The sequence below is a fragment of the Zeus faber genome (genome assembly GCF_960531495.2).
Source record: "Zeus faber genome assembly, chromosome: 1".
NCBI lineage: Eukaryota > Metazoa > Chordata > Actinopteri > Zeiformes > Zeidae > Zeus > Zeus faber.
In genome coordinates, this window is record NC_137193.1 from 56595251 (window position 1) to 56620723 (window position 25473).

Consider the following 25473-nt stretch of genomic DNA (forward strand, 5'->3'; position numbering starts at 1 on the left):
TATTATACAGTATTATTATACAGTATTATTATACAGTATTATCATACAGTATTAGTATACAGTATTATCATACAGTATTATTATACAGTATTATCATACAGTAGTATTATACAGTATTATTATACAGTATTATCATACAGTATTATCATACAGTATTAGTATACAGTATTATCATACAGTATTATTATACAGTATTATCATACAGTAGTATTATACAGTATTATCATACAGTATTATTATACAGTATTGTTATACAGTATTATTATACAGTATTATTATACAGTATTGTTATACAGTATTATTATACAGTATTGTTATACAGTATTGTTATACAGTATTGTTATACAGTATTATTTAAATTGTTATTGTTCTTGTTGCCATTATTTTTTAAGTAACTACAGCAAGCACCGTGTTGCTGTCGTTTTGGATGTAGGCGCCTAAACCAGATCCATGGGAATAGTTTTAAATTGACTATAATCACTGAATATTATAGCCACAGATTTGGGTCGCAATGTAAACAATGTACAATTAGACAAATACAATTAACAATTCAATTAAGAGGACTCAAACGTAAGGGAAGGACAACAAGAACTTTGATAAGATCTTCAGTTGTTGACAGTGTTGGATAATGAGTAAAATAATAACAATAGTTATAATAATAATAGTTATAATAATAATAATAATAATAATAATAATAATAATAATTTATAGTTCGACCATAATCTACAATAGGTCTTTATCTGAACGGTGCCATAGATAAAATATTGGTTCTTCTAGACTCCCTAATCCATCCATACATTCAGATTTTCGCTTCACAGAGAGTCAATATAGGAATATATTAAATATAAATCCTAAAATTCCCATTTCCCTCGGTGCAAAACGCACTGCGTCGCATGAAGTACTTGTGACCAGCAGAGGACAGTGCTCTCTTAACGTTTGCATTCACAGCAACGCACAGCGGAGCATGGGGACTATACAGAAATAAATCGTAAAGAAATCATCAAAAAAATACTAATGAGGTGAAGTTTATGTTCGCCCTCATTAAACTATTCACTTGATGTACAGAAACCCCTGAAACCATCAACCATTGGAGAATAACTGTAATAATTATTTTAATGCCACTAGTAGAAAGTAACTAAGTTTCGAAAGTACTGTATATTCTGCACAAGACTTTCACCCTTCACTCCACTACATTTCAAAGCAAACACTTTATATAATACTGCTTCTAATACATTGGGTTACCTACTTCTTATTTAAGTCATTTTATTATCACCAACAGGAGAAAAAAAAAAGCAAGAAAATTAAAACAAATCATCGTTTCGGGAATCGATGCTTTTAGTCTGGAAAACAGCTCGCGTCGTCTGACGTCACGTGACGCCCCGGGATTCCGGAAGTGGGAACAGCTCTCCAACGGGCCGCTGTAGCCGGTAGCCACCACTTCCGCGTCGTTAGGCTGTTTGTCGGCACCGTCGGCATCTCCCCAGAAATGCCCGAATTACAGAAATATCGGTGAGAATGCTCAAGTCCGATCGTGTGACCCGTATCACGGAACCCGGTGCTCAATAACTCCTCGAGGTCATGTCGTCCCGCTTGGTGTCCTATTTAAAGTGGTAAACCGTCAGATTATTTTGTTCAAACAAATCCCGTATTTAACACTTAACCCAGATTTAATTTGCTTGCACTTTACAAGGAACAGCCATTCAATGTCTTTGCGTTCTGTGCCTCCTCTATGCTCTGTTCCCACCGCTGGTGACGGGGTCCGCCTTTCTCGGTGCAGAATGCATTGATGTGCCATATGGAAGAAGTGAATTTCATAAACCAATGTAGATAGTTGTGGTCAGTGCACTGTCTCGATTGATGCTTATTAATATTAATAAACGGCACCTTTTGGATAAAGAAAAAAAAAAAAATCAACCGACCAGAAAAAAAGCATTACGTGCGTGTAAAGGAAGTGACCGACCAGGGTAAACCCGAGTTTTGAATGTAATTGTCAGAGTTTTTGTGTCATCCACCCAACCCAGACAATCCTAGATGGCTTCCACTCGTTGACAATGTGGTGATCGTCTAGTTCGATATTGACAACTTCAGGAAAAGTTCACTTCACTTCACTTATAGCCTGCAGCCTGCCGCAAGCTGTTGTAATAAAAACAAATGCAGGTAAAATCAGGCTTAGAGGAAGCCTCGATCATTCACCCGATCCATTAGTCTGATGAATTATATTAGACGACTTGGTTTACTTTCTAACGCCATTATACCATATATGTCATGAGAATCCGTCCACATCATTGGTTGACATTGTCTATACGAAATGAAAGTGTGCAGACAAATAAGCTACAATATTTGACGATACCAACACCAATGTAGCTTAAATTTACAATAAATAATCGAGTACTTAATTACTGGGCCTGTTTCCACCCAGCGCTTGTGATGATTTTGAACATGGCTGCTCTCAACAGACAGAGACTTGAAGCAGTTCACACCAGTGCAGGTGATGCATTGGAGGCATTCAAGGCACACGCTGTGTTCCAGGAGATAAACAAGAAGCTCGAGGAGGTAATGTAATATTTTAGAGAAAAGTGGAATTTTACCGCCTTTCTTCTAACATTTTCGCTCATCATTCTCTGCCACACGTGCAACAAAAGCTGATGTCCATTTAAAAGTCAGATGTCAGTGTGAAGTGTTATTCTTTTCTTTTCTCCTGTGTTTGTTGAGCAGGATGGGGAACAGTTTGTGAAAAAGATCGGAGGAGTTTTTGCCTTTAAAGTAAGGGATGGACCAAATGGAAAGGAGGCAACTTGGTTTGTAGATGTAAAGAATGGCAAGGGCTGCGTTCACAATGACACGGGTAAGACATAAACAACATTCAAACTATTTTAGGATTTAAAACAGTTCTTTTGTTTTGTTTTTTTTACATTTCCAAGGTTGATCAATTTTTTCACTTCCTGTTATGAATGGAGAATTTCCTTGAAGATAATGACTTCCTGTGCTCTGCATGCACACTTAATTTAGCTCAAAACCTAAATATGAGGAATACAACAGACTTTAGTAACATTTATAATTGTGAAACAGTGAAATTGTATTTTCTAGGTGTGTCATGATTCCAAATCGAAAATCGGTCTAAATTAGTGTTTGATTTCGAACTTCAAATCACAAGCAGCTTCGTTATTCTCCCCATATTTTTGTGGGTAATGTTGTCATTGTCACCATATTGGGGCGGCCAATATCTGCCAGTGAACAAATGTAGTGAGTGCTGGGGGGTGCGGGACCCGGGTGGACTGCGGCTTCCGGCTCTGAACAGACTTTCATGAAATCTGGTTCGAAGTTAGGAAAGCAACAAGGGAAAGTGTGCCTTTGACCAGAATGTCCAGTAATTCCACAGATGTGGCGATGAAAGTGGGAAATAAACCCGACCATCACCAACGTATTTCCTCTAGTGCAGAGGTTCCCAACCAACGGCTTGCGGACTCGATAGTCTAACAATTTCATAGCTGTCAGTGCTGAAAATCGAATGGAATTGAGGCCTCAAAATTGAAAGTCCAACTGAATCATGGATTTAGAGAATCGTGACACCCCTAATATTTTCTGTAGTTTCTATTGGTGAATTGAGTGTTGCAATATTAGCATTAATGCAGCCTTTTCCTTCCTCCTCATTTAGATAAGAAAGCGGATTGTACCATTTCTATGACAGACACTGATTTGTTGGCCTTGATGACGGGAAAGATGAACCCGCAGACTGTGAGTATTCTGCTGTAGTTTCCTGTGGTTTAGTGCTGTAGTTTATATAATGACGTGTCTGTCACATAAATTGTTTGATTAAATACTACTTCAGCAATTAACGAACAGCAAGCATATAATGTGCAGGCTCTTAGCTTTTTATTTTAATTGTAAGGATCAGCCCAATTGTCCAGTTGATCACATCCAGTCCCATCAAGACATTCCCCTCAGTTCCCTATCGCAGGGACTGCAATCTATTGCTCATGGGACTGATGGACTGATCATGTAATCCAATCGAAGACCACATTCACACCGAATGGCAGAGAAAGTGACGACACTGCGCTCACATCCTGGCGTAAAGAGGACGCCGGTGAAGGGGCTACAGTATGTCAGAGGACACGCCCTTTCCCCCCTGCTAGTGTTAGGGCAGGAGCTGGCCCCGTTTGGGCCTTCCTAGCACTAGCCCAGCCCCCATACCCCTAGTACATACTTCCCAGTACATATCCCGGAGGAACCGCAGTAATGAATATCTTTTAGAGCCAGGACGGAGTCATTGGACTCAAACGAGTCAGACGACAGGGAGAGCTGTCTGAGCTACCAGGCGAGCTCCATCTGTCCTCATCTCCGACCTTGGCTAGGCTAATGGGGGCTGAGCTTCTCAAGGTGTCCCAGTCAGCAGCAAGCAGGATGAGCCTCCCCAACACAGCCTTACGGAATATATACCGCTGTTCTGTGAGGTGCAAGCAAAGCTGTCGAAGGGCTGGGCTAATCCCTTTTCAGCACCGACGACAGTGAGGGGCTTCGAAGCTTTCCTCCATGTGGACCAGGCCCGGGAACTGGGCTACCTATCCTTTCCCCTGGTGGAGGGGTCCATCGCCAGCTTAATAGATCCAGGGGAGGGCATAAGCCTGGAAAAGAGCCCTGATCTATCCTCTAAGGCGGCCAAGCAGCTGGTGGAGAAAACCCACTTGATGTCGGGGCAGGCGGCCTGCACCCTCAACACACAGGCCCAAGCCCTCCGCTGCTATCAGGCCAAGCTGCTGGTGAAGCTGGCTGGCTCGGCCACAGTAAATGAGGAGATGCTGGTGGAGCTGTGGAAGGTCACAGACCCTTCCCTCCACCTCACTCGCTGCTTGGCCCAGGCTACCATGTGTGTAGCATGGGCGCGAGCGTAGCCCTACATCAGGCCCTCTTGGCAAGGCCTGACCGAGCTCCAGGGCTGGGACAAGCTGCCACTCCTGGACGCTCCGGTGTGCCACAACGGCGCCTTCGTTGAGGTGATGGGCCTCATGAAAGCAAAGTTGACACAGAAGAGGTTTGACGGTCACGCCTGGCCCATGTACGTCAAACACAAGAACAACAAGCGCGGCTTCTGCCCCCTTCCACCTTTGCAGATCCTCTGGGGCTGGAACTGGAACGTGGTCCACCCCGCCGGGCAGACGCAAGGGCAGCAACTAACCCTGCGACCACAACACTCCCAGTTACATTGCCCATCTCGGCCGAGATTGCAGCAGGGCTCCGCTGTCACAGAAAGCAGGTCTTGAACTATTAACGCGGGTTCACTGCACATGGGGCCCCACAGTACCGCAAAGCTCAGCTTGAGTCCAGCTTGAGAATATAGTGTGCGAAAGTCATAAACCTTGGGATCCCATCCAGGATTGGCCATGAGCGGGCACGCACCTGATCTATTGAGTGTTACACAGGTGCATCCACAGGTTATAAGATATAGATATTAGCCCGATATTAGACCTGCAAATTGTAAACAAGAATCTAATGCCAATTAAAATTCAGATGGTGACCACACGTCATTTGGCTCAGCAGAAGCGAAAACCGAAAGAGAGGAATGTGAGCTGCGGTCATTTAGCCTTGGGCGGAACAGTTGCGCACGTCGTCACTTCCTCTGCCATTTGGCATGAATGGAGAGTCTTCTATTGGATCACATGATCTGTCCACCAGTTCAATGAGTAATAGATCTGGTCCCTTCTCAGGGAACCATGGTTGTCTTCGCAACCTAGACATTATCCCTTTGGATAGCCAAGTTTGATCCTCCTGAGTTTGAAATACTCACAATTTTACATTATTCTGCATGTCGTGACGCCAAAATTCCAGTGGGCTTGAAATCCTAGAATTCTTGCCTGAGACATGACTTTATCATATAATCATATTTGATGAAATTTAAGTGGAAGGCTTGTATCCAAGAATTCCTTCCCAAATGAGACTGGCTGTATACATTTCTGCCAGGAATCTATGTATTGTACCATCTAAACAGTATAAAGTGTTGAAAAAAAAACCAACCTTGGAAACAAAAGATCTTGAAAGAACATTAAATAACAAGAAGTCAGGAGATGGACCGGGGTTAAAAATCATCAAAGAAAAACTTGGAACAAACTAAAGAGGTAAAGTCGAAAGACTGTCAGGGAGGACAGATAAGAATAAATCTGAAAGGCTTTGAGGAATACTTGGAATACGTATTACTGTTTGTAGAGTCCCTGATCAGCTTTTTATAGTCAACAAATATGACTTAAGAGTTGAACAGGATGATCAGAATTTCTATTGTTAACCAAGACCAAAAGTGAACTACCCAATATTACCTGAGCCTTGGGACTTTAAACTGCCATCATTAAATGCTCTGCACGCCTGGTGCTCTCATGGATCAAGGTGGATCCTCTTTGCTTTGCCTACCATCAGAACGTTGGACTTGATGCTATCCTGACAAGGTTCCCCCTTCATTCTAACCTGAAAACCCCAAAAGCTCATATCAGATTAGTTGTTTGTGGCATAATCAGATCAGTCAGGTCTTACTTAAAGACCTCGTTGGATTCAGTACAGTGACCGTCGCAGTACCGTCAGGTTGGTAAGATGAAGAGGAAACAAAATGAAGGGTATATATTTTAGTCAATAACCAGCCCTTTCTCACCACAGCAGCCAAAGCAATACAGAGCAGAGCAGTACAAATTCTTAGTACCGTGGAAAGTGACTGTGAGAGTCTCTGCCCACAGGTATAGGTTTAGGGAGGGAGACGGAGTCCTTTTTGCCGTGGTTTACCAACATGGCGAGAGTTTTTATTATGTCCATGAATAAAAGGCTTGCAGGCTCGAAGTATTATTAATAAGAATAACAATAATGATGATGATGGTGATGATGGTTTCGGGCGCAGGAGGAATGGCGTTCTGCTCTGGCTCCTGGTCGGCTGACAAGCCTGTGCGCCGATCCCCTCTGATTTGGCCAATTCAAGGCAGCTTGGTGGCCGCGAAAAAGGGGGCCATGCTGTTGTCTGCAGCCGGTGCTTGACCATGCCCCTTGGTCTGCCACATACCCCCGCCACCAGACTTAGGCCGGGGAGCCGTCCGGCCGACAGACGTCCGACAGACGTCCGTTAGCTCTGAAAAGACGGGAACAAACCTCGTATAGTAGCCGGCCAGCCCCAAGAACTGCTTCACCTCCTTCTTGGTCTTGGGTCTCGGCATGTTTGCGACCGCAGCAGTTTTATGAAGCTGGGGTCAACCAGGCCTTCACCCAAGTGGTACCCCAGATACCATACCTACCTTCGTCCCACGGCACACTTCTTTGGGTTGGCGGTGAGTCCCACCCATTGCGATTGTGGCGCCGCCCCTCGGGGCCGCCTGCGCGAGCACCGCATGTCAATTATGCACATTTGAGTATTTTTCAAGCTTATAGAGCTTGTGCGTAATCACCGGGTGTCATGACATTTTACTGCATATATGTACGACTGTATGTGTATGTATGTGACAAATAATCTCTTGAAATTGAACTTGAACTTGAACTCAGTGACTCAAGCACTACGCCCACATGCTGCATTTGCCGCTACCATGTGTCGCTGTGAATGATTACTTCCGGCCAGCCCCAAGAACTGCTTCACCTCCTTCTTGGTCTTGGGTCACGGCATGTTTGCGACCGCAGCAGTTTTATGAAGCTGGGGTCAACCAGGCCTTCACCCAAGTGGTACCCCAGATACCATACCTACCTTCGTCCCACGGCACACTTCTTTGGGTTGGCGGTGAGTCCCACCCATCGCGATTGTGGCGCCGCCCCTCGGGGCCGCCTGCGCGAGCACCGCATGTCAATTATGCACATTTGAGTATTTTTCAAGCTTATAGAGCTTGTGCGTAATCACCGGGTGTCATGACATTTTACTGCATATATGTACGACTGTATGTGTATGTATGTGACAAATAATCTCTTGAAATTGAACTTGAACTTGAACTCAGTGACTCAAGCACTACGCCCACATGCTGCATTTGCCGCTACCATGTGTCGCTGTGAATGATTACTTCGTCTAGGTAGGCCGCAATGTATGCTACATGCGGATGCAGGACGCAATCCATGAATCTTTGAAAGGTGGCTGGGGCACCGAACAACCCGGACGGAATTGTGCGAAAGTCGTACAACCCAAACGGAGTGGAAAACGCAGATTTTTCCTTGGACTCCTGCGACAAGGGTGTCTGACAGTAGCCCTTGGTTAAATCCAGTGTTGTGAAAAAAAGAGCTGTACCAAACTGGTCGAGAAGTTCATCGACCCAGGGCGGGTCGGGTAGGCATCAAACTTTGACACCGTGTTCCCTCTTCGGTCTTCTATGCAGAACCGGATCGACCAATCGGGCTTACCCACCAGCACGATGGGACTAGATCAGTCAGTCGTGGACTCCTCAATCACGCCCTAATTCTACCTGCAAGATCTTGCATTTGTGTTTAGGCAGGCGATGGAGCCAAGAGCGCACCTTCACCCCCGGGGTCGTCTCAACCTGGTGGTGTATGAGGGACGCGAGGCCTGGCAGGGAGGAGAAAACATCAGAGAAGCAACGCTGAAGTGCAGCCATGTCCGCCCTCTGGGACAGAGCGAGATGGTCACTTAACATGGCCGCGGTATGATTGGCTGCTTCTTGAACCTCCGACCCTACTCACCCTGCTCAATGACCGGCGTGACCAGAGCCACAGCCGCCCTGTTCCTCCATTCTTTTAAAAGGTTTAGGTGATATATCTCTGTCACCCCCTGCCTGTCAGACCATTCAACCTTATAATCGACCTCGCCGACCCGCCATGTGACCACAAAAGACCCTTGCCAATTTGCTAGCAGTTTAGAGCTCGCCGTAGGGAGCAACACTAACACCTTGAATCCCTGTGCGAATTGTCTGAGCTGAGCCCCCCTGTCATATAAGACGCGCTGATGTTCCTGAGCCCGGAGAAATTCTTCCGTGATGACGGCCGAATCAGCACGTGTAATTTTTCTCTCAGGTCCATAACATACTGTATTTCTTTCTTACTGGTGCGGGGACCTTCCTCCCAGTTTTCTTCAATTAGGTCTAGCATCCTCCGGGATCTCCTGCCAAAGAGGAGTTTAGAGGGAAAAGATTGCGTGAAGACCTGGGGAACATGGTAAACAACAGGGGGTCCAACCAATGTCCCAATTACAGCTTGTCGTGAATGAACTTTCGAATCATATTTTTCAGTGCTTTATTCAAGCGCTCCACCAGACCGTCGGTCAGGGGATGGCAAACGCTGGTCCGATTTGGGTGACATAAAGGTTGTGCCTGGTCGGTCGGGATTTCCTTTGGAATCCCGACTCGGGAGATGACCTGAAATGCCGCCTGTGCCACACTTTTGGCCGTAATACTGCTTCCGGGTACCAGGTTGCATAATCCACTAGGACTAACACAAAACGATACTCGCGGGCATTACGGTCTGATGGCCTGATGAGGTCCATACCTCGAGGGACCTCAACTAGGGGGAGGGGCCTCAACGGCACTCTTGGTGTAGCCCGAGATGGGTGACTAACTGGCACTCAGGACACGGAGCGCACCATTTACACACATCTGCCCAAATGCCTGGCCAATAGAAACGGGCCATTATCCGTTGTCGTGTTTTATCGTGACCGAGGTGACCGGCCATCAGAATATGGTGAGCCGCCTGGAAGAACATTTCCCGACGGCTCTTCAGCACCAAGAACCGGGTTATCTCCTCTCCTGTGTGAATGTCACGGCTCACTCGATATAACCTACCCCTAATCACGAAAAATACGGGTGAGTGAGCACAGCGTCTAGGCGCATCGATATGCCGTCATCTTTAACTACCCTCTCAAAGGCCCCGTGTAGGGGCCAATGCTCCAGCCAAAAATCATCGATAGGGAAGGTCAAGGTGACTGGAGAAGATCCCACTTGGGATTCTGCCTCCCTGGCATTCGTTGTGGCCACCGACGACCCTGCTGTGTCACCGTGCGACACTCACATCTCCCTACCAACTGTGAATACACTTCCCCAGCCTCCCTATCAACACATCAAACCTGGCCAATCCGTTCCCATAAACGAGTGCGACAGGCGGTAACTGACTGCAGTCTGCACCCTATGCTTTTTCCCCTTGTAATGAATTTCAAGCCAGACCATCGGATACGTGTGAACATCCCCATGCACACAACGAACCTCCACCTGTGACGCCTCCACCAATGCCCCCGGGTCGAACCAGGCGTTGCTGGACCATCGTCTGCAAACAGCCCGAGTCCAGCAAAGCCTGATGTCTACCCGCTTGTAGCCCTACTGCTACTTGGTAGGTCCCTTCTCAACGGGGGGAGGGGTCCGGCAGGCCGGCAGTCCGGACCACCTGGCTGAGTTCCATCCGGGGACAGTACCGGCGGTTGTGGCCGGGCCGCCCGCAATGCCCGCACCCCTATGCAGACATCTGCGCAGCTCCCTGATTTCCTGTGGCATCACCGCCCTGGGAGCTGACAGGGGACAGGAAGGGGAGACAGTGTCCAGCAGCACCACAGGACCTGGCTGGTAGACATCCGCCCTCCCGCGGGCTGGCGGGAGGGGGATCATGCGGGAAAGAAAGGGGGCATCTCCTGACGCCTGTGGGTGCAGCGGCATGGGTCCTGGGGTCGGACGCAGTCTGGTGTGGTCCTCTGGCCAGCTCCTGGTTGGCGGCAACGGGCCAGAGGCTGGTCGTGTTGTGCTCCCGGGAGCCCATGCTTGTGAGAACACGCTCCAACTGGGAGCGGAAGAAGTCCGGCTCCTCCTCCTTGTCTGTGAGGCGTTTCCGCAGCCAGTGGATGGGCTCTCGGGCGCCTTTCTCTCGGCGCCCTACCCCTCCCGCCCTGCCTCCCTGTTCAGGTGCCACATGTGGGAGTCTCTGCCCACAGGTAGGGGTTTAGGGAGGGATGTAATATATATATATATATATATATATATATATATATATATATATATATATAGCAGCTGAAATCTGTCAGTATTTAGGTAGCAATCCCGCCCCCTATAAGTGCAAATGAATATCAGCTGGTTTAGTCCTAATTGATGGCCTATAAAAAGGTTTCTCATTACCATGGTGTTACACAAGAAGCATCTCATGATGAGTAAAACCAAAGAGCTCTCTCAACCTTATTGTTGCAAAACATACTGATGGCATTGGTTACAGACGTATTTCTAAACTTCTGGATGTTCCAGTGAGCAACATTGGGGCCATTATCCGGAAGTGGAAAGAACATCATTTCACCATCAACCAGCCACGACCAGGTGCTCCTCACAAGATTTCTGACAGAGGAGTCTCAGAGAGACAGAGAGAATAATTAGAAGTGTTGTCCAAGAACCAATGACCACTTACAGAGAGCTTCAGAAAGACCTGGAATTAGCAGGTACAGTTGTTTCAAAGAAAACAATAAGTAATGCACTCAACCGCCATGGCCTCTATCCATGCTCACCGCGCAAGACACCATTGCTGAAGAAAAAGCATGTTGAGGCTCGTTTAAAGTTTGCTGCACAACATTTGGACAAGCCAATGAAATACTGGGATAACATATTCTGGTCAGATGAGACCAGAATTTAACTCTTTGGATGTCATAGCACACACCATGTTTGGAGGAGAAATGGCACTGCACATGAGTCTAAAAACACCATACCAACAGTGAAGTTTGGAGGTGGAAACATCATGGTGTGGGGCTGTTTTTCAGCATATGGTACGGGCAGACTTCACATAATTAAATAAAGGATGAATGGAGAAATGTACCGAGACATTCTTGATCTGCTGTCATCTAGCAGGATGCTGAAGATGAAATGAGGGTGGACATTTCAGCAAGACAATGATCCCAAACACATGGTCAAGGAAACTCTCCATTGGTTTCAGAGAAAGATAATAAAGCTTCGAGAATGGCCCAGTCAATCACCTGACTTGAATCCAATTGAAAATCTATGGAACGAACTGAAGATCAGAGTTCATAGAAGAGGCCCCCGGAACCTTCCAGATTTGAAGATAGTTTGTGGGGAAGAATGGGCAAAAATCACACCTGCGCAATCCATGCGACTAGTTTCTTCATACAAGAGGGGTCTTGAAGCTGGTGTTCTGTTCTGGCTCCTGGTTTGCTGACAAGCCTGTGTGCAGATTGCCTTTGCAAGACAGACAAACATTAAGAAAGCTCCCTGCCCCAAGTCGGACCTATCGGGGCCGATTCAAAGCAGCTTGGCGGCCGCAGGAAAGGGACCTATGCTCTCGTCTGCAGCCAGCGCTTGACCAGGCCCCTTGGTCTGCCACAGTGACCTTAGCAGCCCACTGTCATGGACTGTGTTTGTGAGTCAATCACTATTTTTTTTATAATTACTATTATTTGAGTCAAGTCAAATGTGAGTCAATGCTGTTTTTCCATCAGGGGACTGAAAGTGAACCAGTATGTCCTCAATGTGTTTTACCCCGCTCTCAATCAGTCTGCCTTGACCTTCCATTAAGCAGCTTGGAATGTCTCTCTCAGAAACATGTGGAAGTTTTTAGCTGAAGAGGGTGGCATTGATGAGTAGTAAACTAATGGAAAACGAATGACCTGCTACACCTGATGTTCCCCTTGAGAGAGTCATTCTATGCAGTTTTGCAAATGTCTGATGCTACAAAAATCACAATGAGATTAACTTTTTAGCGGGGGGTGGGGATTGAGACAATTTCCAATGCCACACTATATTGTCAGCTTTTGTAAAATGCTGTTCCGAATAAAAGTTTTATTTGTTTTTAAAGTTTTCCCGTTTTTATTTTTACATTAATTCACACATTTTCCTTGAGTGCCCCATGAGAAATACCTCTGTTTTTCACACTTGCTTTGGCGCAAGAGGGAAGCATTGAGAAGTCTCTTAAAGTCAGTGTCAGGAATTTTTCCAATGCTTAATCCACCATAAATTACAGTATAAATGTTTTTCTCTCTGTGTATCTTGTGCGAGGCAGCCGCAGGCTTTTTTTTTTCTTTTCTTTTTTTCTCTCTTCTCTCTCTCGTTGTTCTTGGATTCCTTTCAGGTTAAAATGGGTTAAAGGACCTGCGACCAGCGACCTCTCTCTCTCTCTCTCTCTCCCTCTTTCTCCCTCTCTCCACATATTGTCCGTGACGTGTGCATACACTAATTTCCCCTTCAACAGAGCCTCCCTGGGCCTGTGCGACGTGCACTGTTTCCTGCCTCCTCATAAGCCCTGGCTGTTGCCCCACTTTCCCCTGAGCGGAGTTAATCTCTACTCAAACTCTGTATACCACGGCATGCAACTCAGTCCGTACCTTACATTTGTGTTGCTTCGGCCACATTCACAGGCCGCGACAATAAGAACGTTGTTATTGTGGAGAATGGCTTCTGACTATGTACTACTATTATGTTAGTTCATGCTTCCGTGTGCATAGGATTCTTTTCTCTTTTGTGCATTTCCAAGATTGCTGGCCTGACGCTGTCCTTCATTGTGATTCACAGGCGTTTTTCCAGGGCAAGCTGAAGATCACAGGGAACATGGGATTGGCCATGAAGCTGCAGAGCCTGCAGCTGCAGCCGGGCAAAGCCAAGCTCTAGACGACTGCTCTGTCCGTAGCGTTGAATTCTTTATACGACGGTTGAGCAACGTAGATTTAACACCACACATTTAACCTGTTCGGAATTTATTTTGATGCTGTACTGTTATATGGGATCTACAGCCAGTTGGACTGTTTATAGGTGCACAAATGGACGAAAAGAAAGATGATCGGTTCACTTCTCATCGTAGATGATTACTAGGTACATGAGAGGTGTGTCCCCTACTTGACTGCTGTTTGTTAGCCATTTAATCCAATGTTTGAAATACTTGTATTGACGGTGTTGAAATTTGGCTTCTCCTTACGGTGGATTCTCTAAATGCTTTTTGTGTCTCCGTGAAAGGTCAAACTGACGGTGGAGTGTACATTTCTTCAGGGCCTTTTAACGGTATTCATGACAAGTGAAATATGAAGTGCCTCCTCATATTTAATATTGTGGTCTTCTGTTACAAGCAGAAAACAACTCCACCGTGCATATGTTTTTCCACTATAGCCCCTAATTAATCAGTAACAGCTCTCTCAATGTAATTTGATCTCATGTATTGTCAGTCACGTCGATTTCTACTAAATAAAACATTTTCTAACCGCAGTGTTCTTTCTGTTGTGTTTTTTTGTGTGTATTTGGCACTCAGTGCAACAGTTACCATCTTATGTATAACCTAAAAGTGTGTAAAATTTGATCTAAATAGCTTGTTCTGTGCCAGCAACAGGAATCATCTTGACTTGTATAAACCGATGTTAACAGTGAGTTGTTCATGACCTTGAGGAAAGGGAAACAGGCCAGATGTTAATGTTGCGCACATTAACTGCAACTGGTGCTACAGCATTAAACAGGAAATGGATGTTCTGTTTGTGGTATGCATGGTCTGCCTGACATGTTATCCTGCTTTAATGTCATGCCTCCCCCCCGCTGCCCTGTGATCGTCGCCTTCATTTTAGTGCAGCTCAATATAAAAGCGCTTAAGATCTCACCTGCAAACTGTGTTTCAGAACAGTGTCCCACTGTAGGGGTGTCTGTTGTTCCCCGTTTGGATGGCCTTTTTAGTTTCCAACACTGTCGTGACCTGGTTCCAGACTGCCACGCTGTAGTTTTTCCTTTGTAAATGGAAGAGAGTGGCTAAAACTCAAATCTGTGAACAAGCTCTGACCTAAATTCCATTGCTGTATTAGCGGGGCTCCTCTCGACCTCGGCGGGAATCAACTCTCATTATAAACTCAGATTAATTGGTCGCCATGACTTTATGGTTGACATTTCATGTATGGGTCCAAAAAAAAAAAAACGTTGAGACTTGAACGTTTTTAAATTTTATTTTACATTTTTACATGTTCTGTACGTTTCCATTAAAACACCTGTGAAGAAAACCAAACTATTTTATTCTGACCAATGTTGTATACTGTCAGAATTATGTGACAAGATGTATAACCTTAGTCTTCCCCTGCACATATGTTTTCCTCTTTTTATTTTCTCACTTTTATAATTATCACCTCAAGCCTAATGGATAGGGTGGGTGGCAGATAACAGAATGGTTCTGAATGGGGCAAAATATTTTTCTAAATGTTCCCTTATATTCTGATATGGGACAGAAGTGGAGTTAGTAAATGATTGAAAATGAAAAATATTTAAATGTTAATGTAAGTATTTTCCGTACTTGGTACTTATCTGTCTATGTGCACTTGCCAAAGACTTTGTTTTAAGAAAAATTATACCTACAAAAGTATACCTACACCAACTGTGTCATACAGTACTACACTGTCATTCAAAAAATACCAATCAAGGGATCTTTCATCTTTAACAAACTTTGTACACATTGTACACGTTTTTCTAAATCATCAGATCAATCATTGAAATGATTCTACGACAGAAAGGTGATTTGGCCATGAGAATTTGTCAACAGAGTTTCTGAGAGTTCACAATACATTTTTTTCCTTTCTGATTTCCCCATTTTACAGGCAAACTGAAAGACGACAAGACTTTAAAACCTGCATATCGATCATAATTAAAAGGCAATGTGCAGATGTGCAAACACTGCTTGGTGTGAGGTACGCTTGTTAAATGGGAATCTTCTGAAACATGGGAGACATTAGATCACATCCTGTCGCCCCTTTTGGCCTCTGCTTCTTCCTTTTGTATTGAAATATTTATGAAGCTCATCTGGTGTTTTTTTTCCCCCCAAATAATATTGTATCTCCAAACAGACCAGTCACCCCAAATGATTTCTTAAATAACTTCAATTACCTCTCACAGCAATATGATCTTGGATTCACTTTTCAAAGTGACTCTGGAGGAAACGTTACTGTACAGAAGTTTTAGTTTTGCTTTCTGCACAACATTCAACTTGTATGAATCAGCATCTTTTTTCCAGGAATCTGGTTTTAATAGACGAGGAAGTTCTCATCCCTGCCAAACAAACCTGATCCCAATTGAACGGTGTGGGATCAGACGTTGTGTTTTTTGTTGTTTTTTTTTAATTCCAGAGGAAAATAGTACCGTATTGAATAAAAAAAATTATATTCAATGAAATAAACACAACACAAAATTAGTGCATTTTCCCATAGTTTGGATGGAAAGATCTGTCACAAGTTGGGGGTGGGGGTGGGGGGGGGCAGCACTACGAGGAAATAAATATGTGTATAAAAAAAAGCAAAGAATTTTGGATTTTGGCTCCCGTTCAGGCGCGAGCTTTCTTTCTTCCTTTCTCTTTTCTGAACTTCCCCACTCCCACTCCCACTCTCACTCTCACATCTGGAGGGTATCTGGAGTGGTGGTGACTCCGTGCTTGCTATGGGACAGTATATGGTGGGACTGGATATTAGACCTTACCGGACTCCACAAAACCTTAAAAATGTAAGTCGTTAATACATACACATTTAAACGCTCAGGTTGAGGTCCGTTTTTGTTCCATTCATCTGAACTAATCTTATCATGGCAGTGACTCATGCATGATGTTGTTCTGTGCTGCATGCTTTCCAAATAATCCAAGTGTTATTACAGAAGTGTTCATTTCCATGGTCAAAACCCAGAAACCAACAGCTGCAAAGCTGTCTGTGAATAGATGAATGGAACAACATTATGTGGTTACCTCATAGACTAACCTTATTGTCTTAAATTACCTATATGAACCCTTGGCTGCAACGACTGAAATAGATCATTTTGGGAGAGGAAACACACCTACAGTAATGCCGAGACCGCAAGTGCATTGGTCCTTGTTTGTTTTCCATTGCCTTGGCTGTGTGTGTGTGTGTGTGTGCGTGTGTGTGTGTGTGTGTGTGTGTGTGTGTGTGTGTGTGTGTGTTCGTGTGTGCGTGCGTGCGTGCGTGCGAGAGAGGGAGAGAGAGAGAGAGAGAGACAGAGAGTCAGGTTGTTTTATAAGAGCATGTATTCTCCCATGAAGTGGTCTCCAATGGTCCTTGTTTGTTTTCCATTTGCTGTGTGTGTGTCTGTGTGTGTGTGTGTGTGTGTGTGTGTGTGTGTGTGTGTGTGTGTGTGTGTGTGTGTGTGTGTGTGTGTGTGTGTGTGTGTGTGAGAGAGAGCACATCTTTTCCCATGTATGTTTTTATATTATGATTTCTGTCAAGGACATGTAGTAGACGGTAATTGTTGTGCAGAGAGGAAAGGCAGAAAAAGCCATCTCTGTCTGCTGGGTAGCTTTTAAAGGTTTGCCTGGAGCTTTGAGTGCCCATTTGGAATATATCCATCGACGGTGACAGAGATGATTACAGAGCTGTTCCTTCCCCTGCTGTTCCAAAACACTTTTCTTTCCCTGACCCTCTTGACGCAGATGGAGGTTTCATCACAAAGAAAATTATGATTCACTTGTCAAGCAAATTTGTAATGCAAAAAACAACACTTCTATTGTTTTCTGATCTTGGTAGGCAGTCAATTTTTTTTCGCATTTAAATTGTATTGCTATATGTAAAAATACCAAAAATGTCTCCCAGGGGAGTGCTCAGATTTCGCAAAATTAACAAAACTAACGGTGGCTTCAAGGCACCTTTCTTTCTATCAATATCAACCAACCATGTATTAAAATGACAAAGATTATTACCGCTATGAACTTCGTTTTATCACTGTAATGAACCACATGTGGTTAGTGTCTCTAATCCCATAATGTCTTTCCTTTTGTTCTCAAATGTGCTATAGATTACAGATATTGCTCGGTAATGGGAATTGGTCATCTTTTACGCTGTTGTATTACGCATGGGTGTTTGCATACGCACATGTTTGCAATGCATTTAAGTCGTATGTGTGATGTATGCTATGTATGTTATGTGTCATTTCTCCAAAATTGTTTTGGAACATTAAGGTAGAATAGCCGGACACACAGCACGGACCAGGGCCAGAAAACCTAATAATTTCATAATGGCCAAACATGAAAGCAATTGAAGTTTTTTTTTAATCAATATGATGCCCTTTTATAGACATTATCTTTCAAATGTACAACTTTTATCAGAATGTCTGGGGCTGTGAACCACATGTAAACTATTCTGTGAAGACAAGAGTGTAATTTAATTCATTTCTTATTCATTCAGAGAATTTTAATTATCGGAAAGAGATACAGAGAGGAGAGATATTTTTGCATTCACATTATATAGATATATATAGATATAGAAACCCAAATTAGAGTACAAAAAGTGTTTTGGAGTTCAAATCAGTGATATCTTCCAACTTGTTGTTTTTGTCTCAGCACTTGTGCAATCAGAAGACTGGACATGGCCTTTCCCAGGCATTCCATCCTGCAGGCCCTGAGTGTGCTGCTCTTGGCCTGGCTGTTGGTGCACGGCCAGGCTCCTCTCGAGCGGGAGGAAGAGCAGGAGGAGGAGGAGGAGGAGGAGGAGGAGGTCGAGCCGATGGAGGAGACCGTCATCTCCACAGTGGCGGTGGCGAAAGCTGAAAGACTGCTCCGCTGTCCGCCGGAGTGCAGCTGCACGCCGGAGGGGGCCGTGGACTGCGCCGGAGTCGACCTCACCGAGTTCCCCACGGACCTCTCCGAGAACACCCGTCAGCTCTCGCTGCAGGTCCACACACACATACACACACACGTGCACACGCACGCACGCAAGACACACTCATGATACAACTGGCTGAAAATGCTTAAAATGCTATAAATATCAAAGCTTGGAATTGTGAGAAAAACTATCTGTGAACGCTCATTCCCAGTGGTGACGTCCACTTCAAACTGTTTCTCAGTTTAAAGTGTCCTGTTATTATACTGTGAGAAAATATTCATTTTTGTCCTGCACACACATACATAGAATTTGAAATAACGCCATTTTGATCCTCCCTTGTGCCTTCGACGCCTTAACTTGGACCAACTTTGCATTGCTGCACATTTAGTGTACTTTATATTGGCCTTCACACCTCAGTGTTTCCCCATGATCCGTTTTGTTTCTGTGTTACCTGCCAGTGCTTGTCCCCAACTCAAACATGGAAAAAATGGAGGCAAGGGGAGACACACGCGTGTTTGAGAATTTAATTGAAAGAATCTATAGATGTAAAGCGAAAGGCTGAATACGTTCCAGCAACAAACAACCCTCTGTCTTCCTGATGCAGAACAACCAAATTGAAAAGATGACGGTGGAGCACATATCCTATCTGAACCAGCTGGAGACTCTCAACCTCCAGAACAACTGGCTCACCACGCACGGTAAAAACTCTCCTCCTCCTCCTCCTCCTCGCCGGAGTAAAGTCCTGGCAGCGAGCAGACGTACGGCAGGGGTGCAAATGGCGGACACATAATCTGCAGGCGTCTTGCTCGTCCACCGAGAGAGCTGCTTGGATTCGGCCGTGCTCTGTCCCCCCTGGTGTTGATTAGTTTCCGCGGCGGCGTTTTGGAGGCCCTGGTTGTAGGGTGACGGTTATGGGTCACAGTTAAAAACCTGTCCCGCCAAGCTGTCGCCGTTCCATAATCTTATGATTCAAACATTACTTTCATGATGTGCACCGCTTGCCTAACTGAAACTTAATCACCCTATTTGTTTTGGGCTTGTGATGAATTAATTTACGAGCTTGATTTAATTCTCCCTAACGGTGTGTTTTCAGGTCTGGAAGACGAAGGGTTTGAAGTCCTGGAGTTGCTGGCTTATTTGTACTTGGCAAATAATAAGGTGAGTCAGATGGACCTAAAAAAAGAACGTGCCTTTGGACTAGCATAGTTGCAATCATGGGGTTGTTTCTATTCTATTTAGTTATATTCTATTCCCAACTATATTATTCCAAATATTGTGCCAGCTGTCTGTTTGCTGCCAGGGGTAGAGGTGGCAGCGACATCCCCTCTCCTTTCACACACTGTGTGAAGGCTTATGCTTGTAATCACTCCCAACCTGTGCCAGTTTGGCAGAGCTGAAATGTTACTGGCATCCAGACCTTTTTGGACCGCAACAGAAACAGAGAAACGGAGGGGGGGGGGGGGGGGGGGGGGGGGTAGAGAAGTAAAGAGAGAGAGAGAGAGAGAAAGGAAGAGAAGTAAGAAATTCGATGGTCCGTGGAATTGGATTGTCTGTGACTTAAAAGGGATGAATAGGCAAGGGGGAAGCAGAAAGAATAGGGGATTTTTAAAGTGCTCACTAAGCCTCAAAGACACCCATGCTGCTTTAATCCATGAACCATTTTATGAAGGAGAGAGCTCTAAAACCCACATGAACACTAAAAACTAATCTCACCAGCTTCGCTCAGATTTCCTATATTTGATGCCATTTACAATAGATTGTTCACATAGGGACGCCTCACTAAAATGGAGAACAGCGCCTTTAGACGGAGGGCTGGAGGGAACTTGCCATATGTCTGCTGTGTTACTCACAGTTGCCAAAGTAGTGAAAGTTTTCACTCGGAGTCTTGCTTTCCCAGTTCCACTCGCTAGTGTTGGCTGAGGTGTAATAGCCCTTGCTGCCAAGTCAAATATGAGACAAACGTACTCTGCCAAAATAAATCAAAGTAGAGTATTTCGTGCGGTAACATTTAATTCGATCTTGTTTGCAGCTCACCTCAGCACCCAAACACCTACCTCCTTCTTTGGTCAGTGCTGATTTTGCCGCTAACCAGCTGATGAAGATCTACCCATATACATTTGGCCAGAAACCCAAACTAAAGTAAGTATGCATGTGTCTACTGAATCGCTTCCATGATAAATGTCCTTTTACAACCTCCCATTAACCCCCGGGTTCCGTGCCTACAAACGTCAAATATCCTCCCCCCAGGTCGGTATATCTCCATAACAACAAGCTGACCGACGCAGGGCTTCCAGACCACATGTTCAACGGCTCGGACAACTTGGAGATCCTCATTATGTCCAGCAACTTCTTGCGCCTCGTCCCAAAAAACCTTCCGTCCACCCTCCATCGTCTGCATCTGAAGGTGCGAGCGACAGTTCGCAGACAGCCAATTCTCATACATGATGATGATGATGATGATGATGATGATGATGATGATGATGAAGTGTAATGACTCACGTCACTTGGTTTCCAGAGTAACAAGTTGGAGAAAATCCCAGCAGGAGCCTTTGACAACTTGTTGAACCTCAGAGAGCTCTACCTGCAGAACAATCTGCTGAGTAACGAGGGCATGGACAATGAGACCTTCGGGTGCACGCACGCACGCACGCACACACACACACACACACACACACACACACACACACACACACACACACACACACACACACACACACACACACACACACACACACACACACACACACACACACACACACACACACACACACACACACCAAACAAAAACATCCACTGGTCCATCTGTATAGAGGGTACTTCAGAAACTTGAAAACAGAAGCCTGTGGATGCGATGACCTCTGATCCTCTCTTTGGCAGCCAACTGAACAGCCTGGAGTGTCTGGACTTGTCCAACAACAACCTGACTGTCGTCCCCATGGGTCTCCCTCGCAATCTGGTGCTGCTTCATCTCGAAAAGAACTCCATCCGCAGCATCCCCGGAGACGCCCTGATCGCTGTCAAAAACCTGGAGTACCTGCTGCTGCACAACAACAAGCTGCGTTCGCGCTCCATTCACCCCGCTGCCTTTCAGGTACAGTTCTTCACCTGCAGCTTCGCGTCATCCTCTTTGGAGCTCCCCCAAATGCGTTGCAGGTCTACGCCAGAAAATAATTTGAATTCACCATGTATGAAAGAGCTCCAGCCCTTGATTTGAAAGCTGTCAGAGAAAGTAACGCCTACAAAAGGTCTATCATTACTCAAGTATTTTTAAGAAGTGCAATAATTGATGCAGTGATTAGTATTTGTTTTTCAATAATCAAAACCCCCCAAAAGATGAACATATTATGAGGGATCACATGGTATCTTTTGTCTGTTGGACTCCATGGGGAAATATGCGGTAGATCGAGAGCTCTCCATGAAGCAAAGGATTTAAGTATTCGGACTTTGAACTCGTTTGGTTTTGATAGAGTTATGATAGATAATTGCTCCCTCTAGTGGTTATAATTTGCACATTGTAACTTCAATGTATCTAGAAGTGTTTTTTTCAGTTTGCAAATGGTTTTCCTCCAGCATCCCTCATAGTGGAAAGCAGCTTGAAAGCTTTTTCGACATAGTGTCTAATAAATATATATATTTATTTATTTATTTTTATCTCTCTAGGGCTTGAAGAAGCTGCATACTATCCACATGTACAACAACCTGCTGGAGCGGGTCCCCAGGGGTTTGCCCCGCCGGGCCAAGACGCTCATGCTGCTCCACAATGCCATAGCCGAGATCAGCCGCAATGACCTGGTCATGCTGTACACCCTCACTGAGCTCAACCTCAGCTACAACCGTCTGACCAGCCCCATGCTGCACCGAGAGGCGTTCAGGAAACTACGCAAGCTCGAAACCCTGGACCTCTCTGGGAACAGCCTCCACTCGCTGCCCCTGGGCCTTCCCTACAGCCTAAAGGTGCTGAAGATCAAGGACAACGAGCTGAGCTCCATACCCGACGGTGCCCTGACAGGCATGGTAAATCTGAAAGAGATCCACCTGAGCAACAACAAGCTGAAGCTGAACTCCATCTACCAGGGAGCCTGGATGGAGCTCACTTCACTGACGGTGAGAGGGATACGAGGGGAGGGAAACAAACAAGATATTCACTCATTCACTCACACACACCGCCACATGCTATGTACTCACCTTCAACCCTGCGTTTACTTTCTTCCTTAAATCTCCCGCCATGGATTCAAGTGTTATCTCACACATGCAAACATACACACAAACGCGCAGCCACACACACCCCAACACCTACTGCATGCACACATAAACACAAACACACACAGACACATCAGTAAAGAAAAAGCAATATGTTGAAAAGCATTCCAGCTGCTTCCCACTGTGAGAGATGCAGGAGGAAAAAAATTGTGCGTACTTAAAATCGATCAATGTGCACATTATGACCACAAGAGAGAGCACTAATCTATCACAACCCAAACAAAATGAGAATTCAAGTTGGGTAAACCTCAAGCCCTTTGCTTCTTCGAGAACTATCTTGTGAAATCAAGTCCCTTGTTAATGATGGTTTGAGCTCTTTACTTTTTACGACATCCCTTTATACAAAGAACAGCTGATGATTGAGCATCACATCAGTCAAGGAGATCCCTGCTGAAATGAGACTGTTGCTCTTTTAGACGTTGGACCTGTCTGGAAATCAGCTTTCCCACATTCCTTCGGACCTGCCCGAGTCTCTGGAGTACGTTTATCTGCAGAGCAATCGCATCACCAGTGTTCCTGCCACAGCCTTCGAGGGCACACCAAACATTAAAGGCATCTTCCTCCGGTAAGCAGCATTAACGCACATGTCAACACATGGAAAAACCGAATTGAAAATAAAACATACGTTTCCAAAGGACCATTTTAGGGCGAAGGATCAAGATTTAAACATAGATCACTGTCAACTGTCAACTAATTGTGTACCGATAATATAACGAGCTTTGGCGAATGCTGGATTTATCCGTTGATGCCTGTGCTGCTGAATACTAACCTGGAGATAAATCTTTTGTAAAAAGAAATGTGGGTGGGGGCTCTCCGTGCTCTGCACATTTCTTTTCCATTTGGATTGATCCATGTTGAGGAGATGATTACGCAAGTGGTGCGGAGGAATGTCTGCGTAGGAATTGTGGGTTTGTTTGGACGTCTCTAATTTCAGGAGACCGCTGTGGCAAAGTAATGTTACACCATTGTTTTTCGCCTTGTTGAAACAAGAACTGTAATTGTTTTACAGCTGACTGAGCGATAATGATTTTATTTTCCTAGTTATCTATCTCGCTGACAGTTATTGTTATTATAGAAACAAAAAAAGGCAAACAAAATGTTTTGATTCATCCTGGTTTCACTACCGATTGACCTTCATTCAGTTAATTAATGCCTCCAACTCCTTAAATCCATGTCATTTAAACTGTTTTTTTTTTTTTTTGCATAGCTCAGAAAAAAAACATCCTGAGTTTTACCGAACAACTGGCACCGGGCTTTGTTTTGTTAATACATCTAACCCTAGGGCAGCATTGCGTTTTTGCACGTGTCTTTGGTGTATGACCCAGACAGGCGGTTGCGCTCTTTATGCTGCTCCAAGCAGCTGCTGTCGCATCGGTTCGAAAATGTTTTTTCTTTTTGTTTTTTTTTCTTCTCCAAATCCCCTCTACATCTGGGAGTCTGTGGCCTAAGCCAATTTAGGCCTTCTGGTCCACTTGTATCAGTGGGGGGTAGAGGAAGCAGGATTTAAACGAGTGTTTGTATGTGCGTGTGTGCACGCATGCCTGTTTGATTTTCGGCAGATAACATGCACATGTATATCATCAGTGATAAGTGGTTCTTTGTTGCTAAGGACAGAATACACATGTAAGTATTTTCCCTTTCTGAGTTGATGTGATGCATCCAGTCTTTATGGTTCGGATGGAGCGGCAGTTTTAATTAGGCCTGGCTACTGATAGTGGCTTGTGTTCTTTGAAAGTGGCTCCAGCCACCGTGCTAATGGTTCCTCTGATCGACGCTGTCCGGCTGAATGCATCTGAAATAGTTATGCAACCGTTCTGTTTGACTCTGATGTGTTGTTTTTCCAATCTAACCACCCATGCCTGCGTCTTTTTTAATTTTTCCTTCAGATCAAACCGTCTCTCTGTCGACTCGCTGAGCGAGAGCTCTTTTGCGCACCTGACCAACCTGCAGGTTCTGGACATCGGCCCGGACAGCGGCGATTTGCCCTTTAATCAAGAGGGGGATGAAGAAGAGGAGAGGAAGGAAGAGACCTAAATCCATCAAACTGTATTCACATTGTCATTGGACTGCACTGTTGCAACGATACAAAGCTGAACCATGATGCATTTTGCCATTGAATGGTGGATTCTCATGTTTCTGGTGCAGGAAACCGGATTAAGTTTTATTCTTTTTGTGTATTTCGGGGCTGCTCAAGGTTGCCGTTGTATTTTATGAGCCTGAGCTTTTAGGGGTTTAAGCCCGTAGTGCAGAAACTCTATTGTTTTTATGCAGATCTGTTATTATTGTTTTCCTTTTTTCTGTCATTTCTCAAATTCCTGTGACATATAAAATTGTAAAGACATTACGTTTTTGAATGACTGAAAGCTGTAAAAAAAAAATGCCACACAAGAAATATGACCCCCGTCTGCCAGATGGGGGCGCTATAATTAAAGGTCAAAATTCTATGTCTTGCACAGTAATTTTGATTTGCACAAAAATGCTCCACATATCCAGCGATCCTGACTCTACAAATCTGCCTCATAAACCTTTAAACTCTGACCAACTAGATTTTCCACCGTTTGAAAAACACAAGCTCTTTTAGTTGTTTTCCAACTGTTGTTACTAAATGTATATTATCAATATTAATTTGCTTTTTCTATTGCTTTTCTGTAGAATCCAACCTAAATTCCATTCGGTAATAGGTTGATTATATAATGTCTGCCTCTCTGCACTGTCTTTGTGAAACTTTCACATCTTCT

General features: G+C 44.7%; 2 protein-coding genes across 2 annotated transcripts; both read left to right on the top strand.

The window, feature by feature from the left end:
* Positions 1–1376: 1376 nt before the first annotated feature.
* On the top strand, positions 1377–14111 carry scp2b (sterol carrier protein 2b). The gene is made up of 5 exons (XM_080018878.1): positions 1377–1509; positions 2457–2553; positions 2716–2845; positions 3656–3735; positions 13434–14111. Exons 1-5 carry the CDS (start codon positions 1487–1489, stop codon positions 13527–13529), a joined length of 426 nt encoding a protein of 141 aa, XP_079875004.1. The 5' UTR covers positions 1377–1486; the 3' UTR covers positions 13530–14111.
* A 2158-nt stretch (positions 14112–16269) lies between these two features.
* Positions 16270–25179, top strand: podn (podocan). The gene is made up of 11 exons (XM_080015749.1): positions 16270–16373; positions 18214–18544; positions 19080–19173; positions 19569–19633; positions 20505–20614; positions 20723–20879; positions 20991–21106; positions 21353–21566; positions 22136–22579; positions 23152–23300; positions 24622–25179. The coding sequence occupies exons 2-11, from the start codon at positions 18239–18241 to the stop codon at positions 24767–24769; spliced, it is 1803 nt and encodes a 600-aa protein (XP_079871875.1). The 5' UTR covers positions 16270–16373; positions 18214–18238; the 3' UTR covers positions 24770–25179.
* Positions 25180–25473: the final 294 nt, after the last annotated feature.

Excerpts from the sequence above, each read along its gene's own strand:
- podn (XM_080015749.1), top strand. The coding sequence starts at position 18,239 with ATGGCCTTTCCCAGGCATTCCATCCTGCAGGCCCTGAGTGTGCTGCTC. Across the intron at positions 19,634-20,504 it reads TGTACTTGGCAAATAATAAG|CTCACCTCAGCACCCAAACA; the intron begins GTGAGTCAGATG and ends TCTTGTTTGCAG. Across the intron at positions 20,615-20,722 it reads GGCCAGAAACCCAAACTAAA|GTCGGTATATCTCCATAACA; the intron begins GTAAGTATGCAT and ends TCCTCCCCCCAG.
- scp2b (XM_080018878.1), top strand. The coding sequence starts at position 1,487 with ATGCCCGAATTACAGAAATATCG. Across the intron at positions 1,510-2,456 it reads CCCGAATTACAGAAATATCG|ACAGAGACTTGAAGCAGTTC; the intron begins GTGAGAATGCTC and ends TGCTCTCAACAG. Across the intron at positions 2,846-3,655 it reads CTGCGTTCACAATGACACGG|ATAAGAAAGCGGATTGTACC; the intron begins GTAAGACATAAA and ends CTCCTCATTTAG.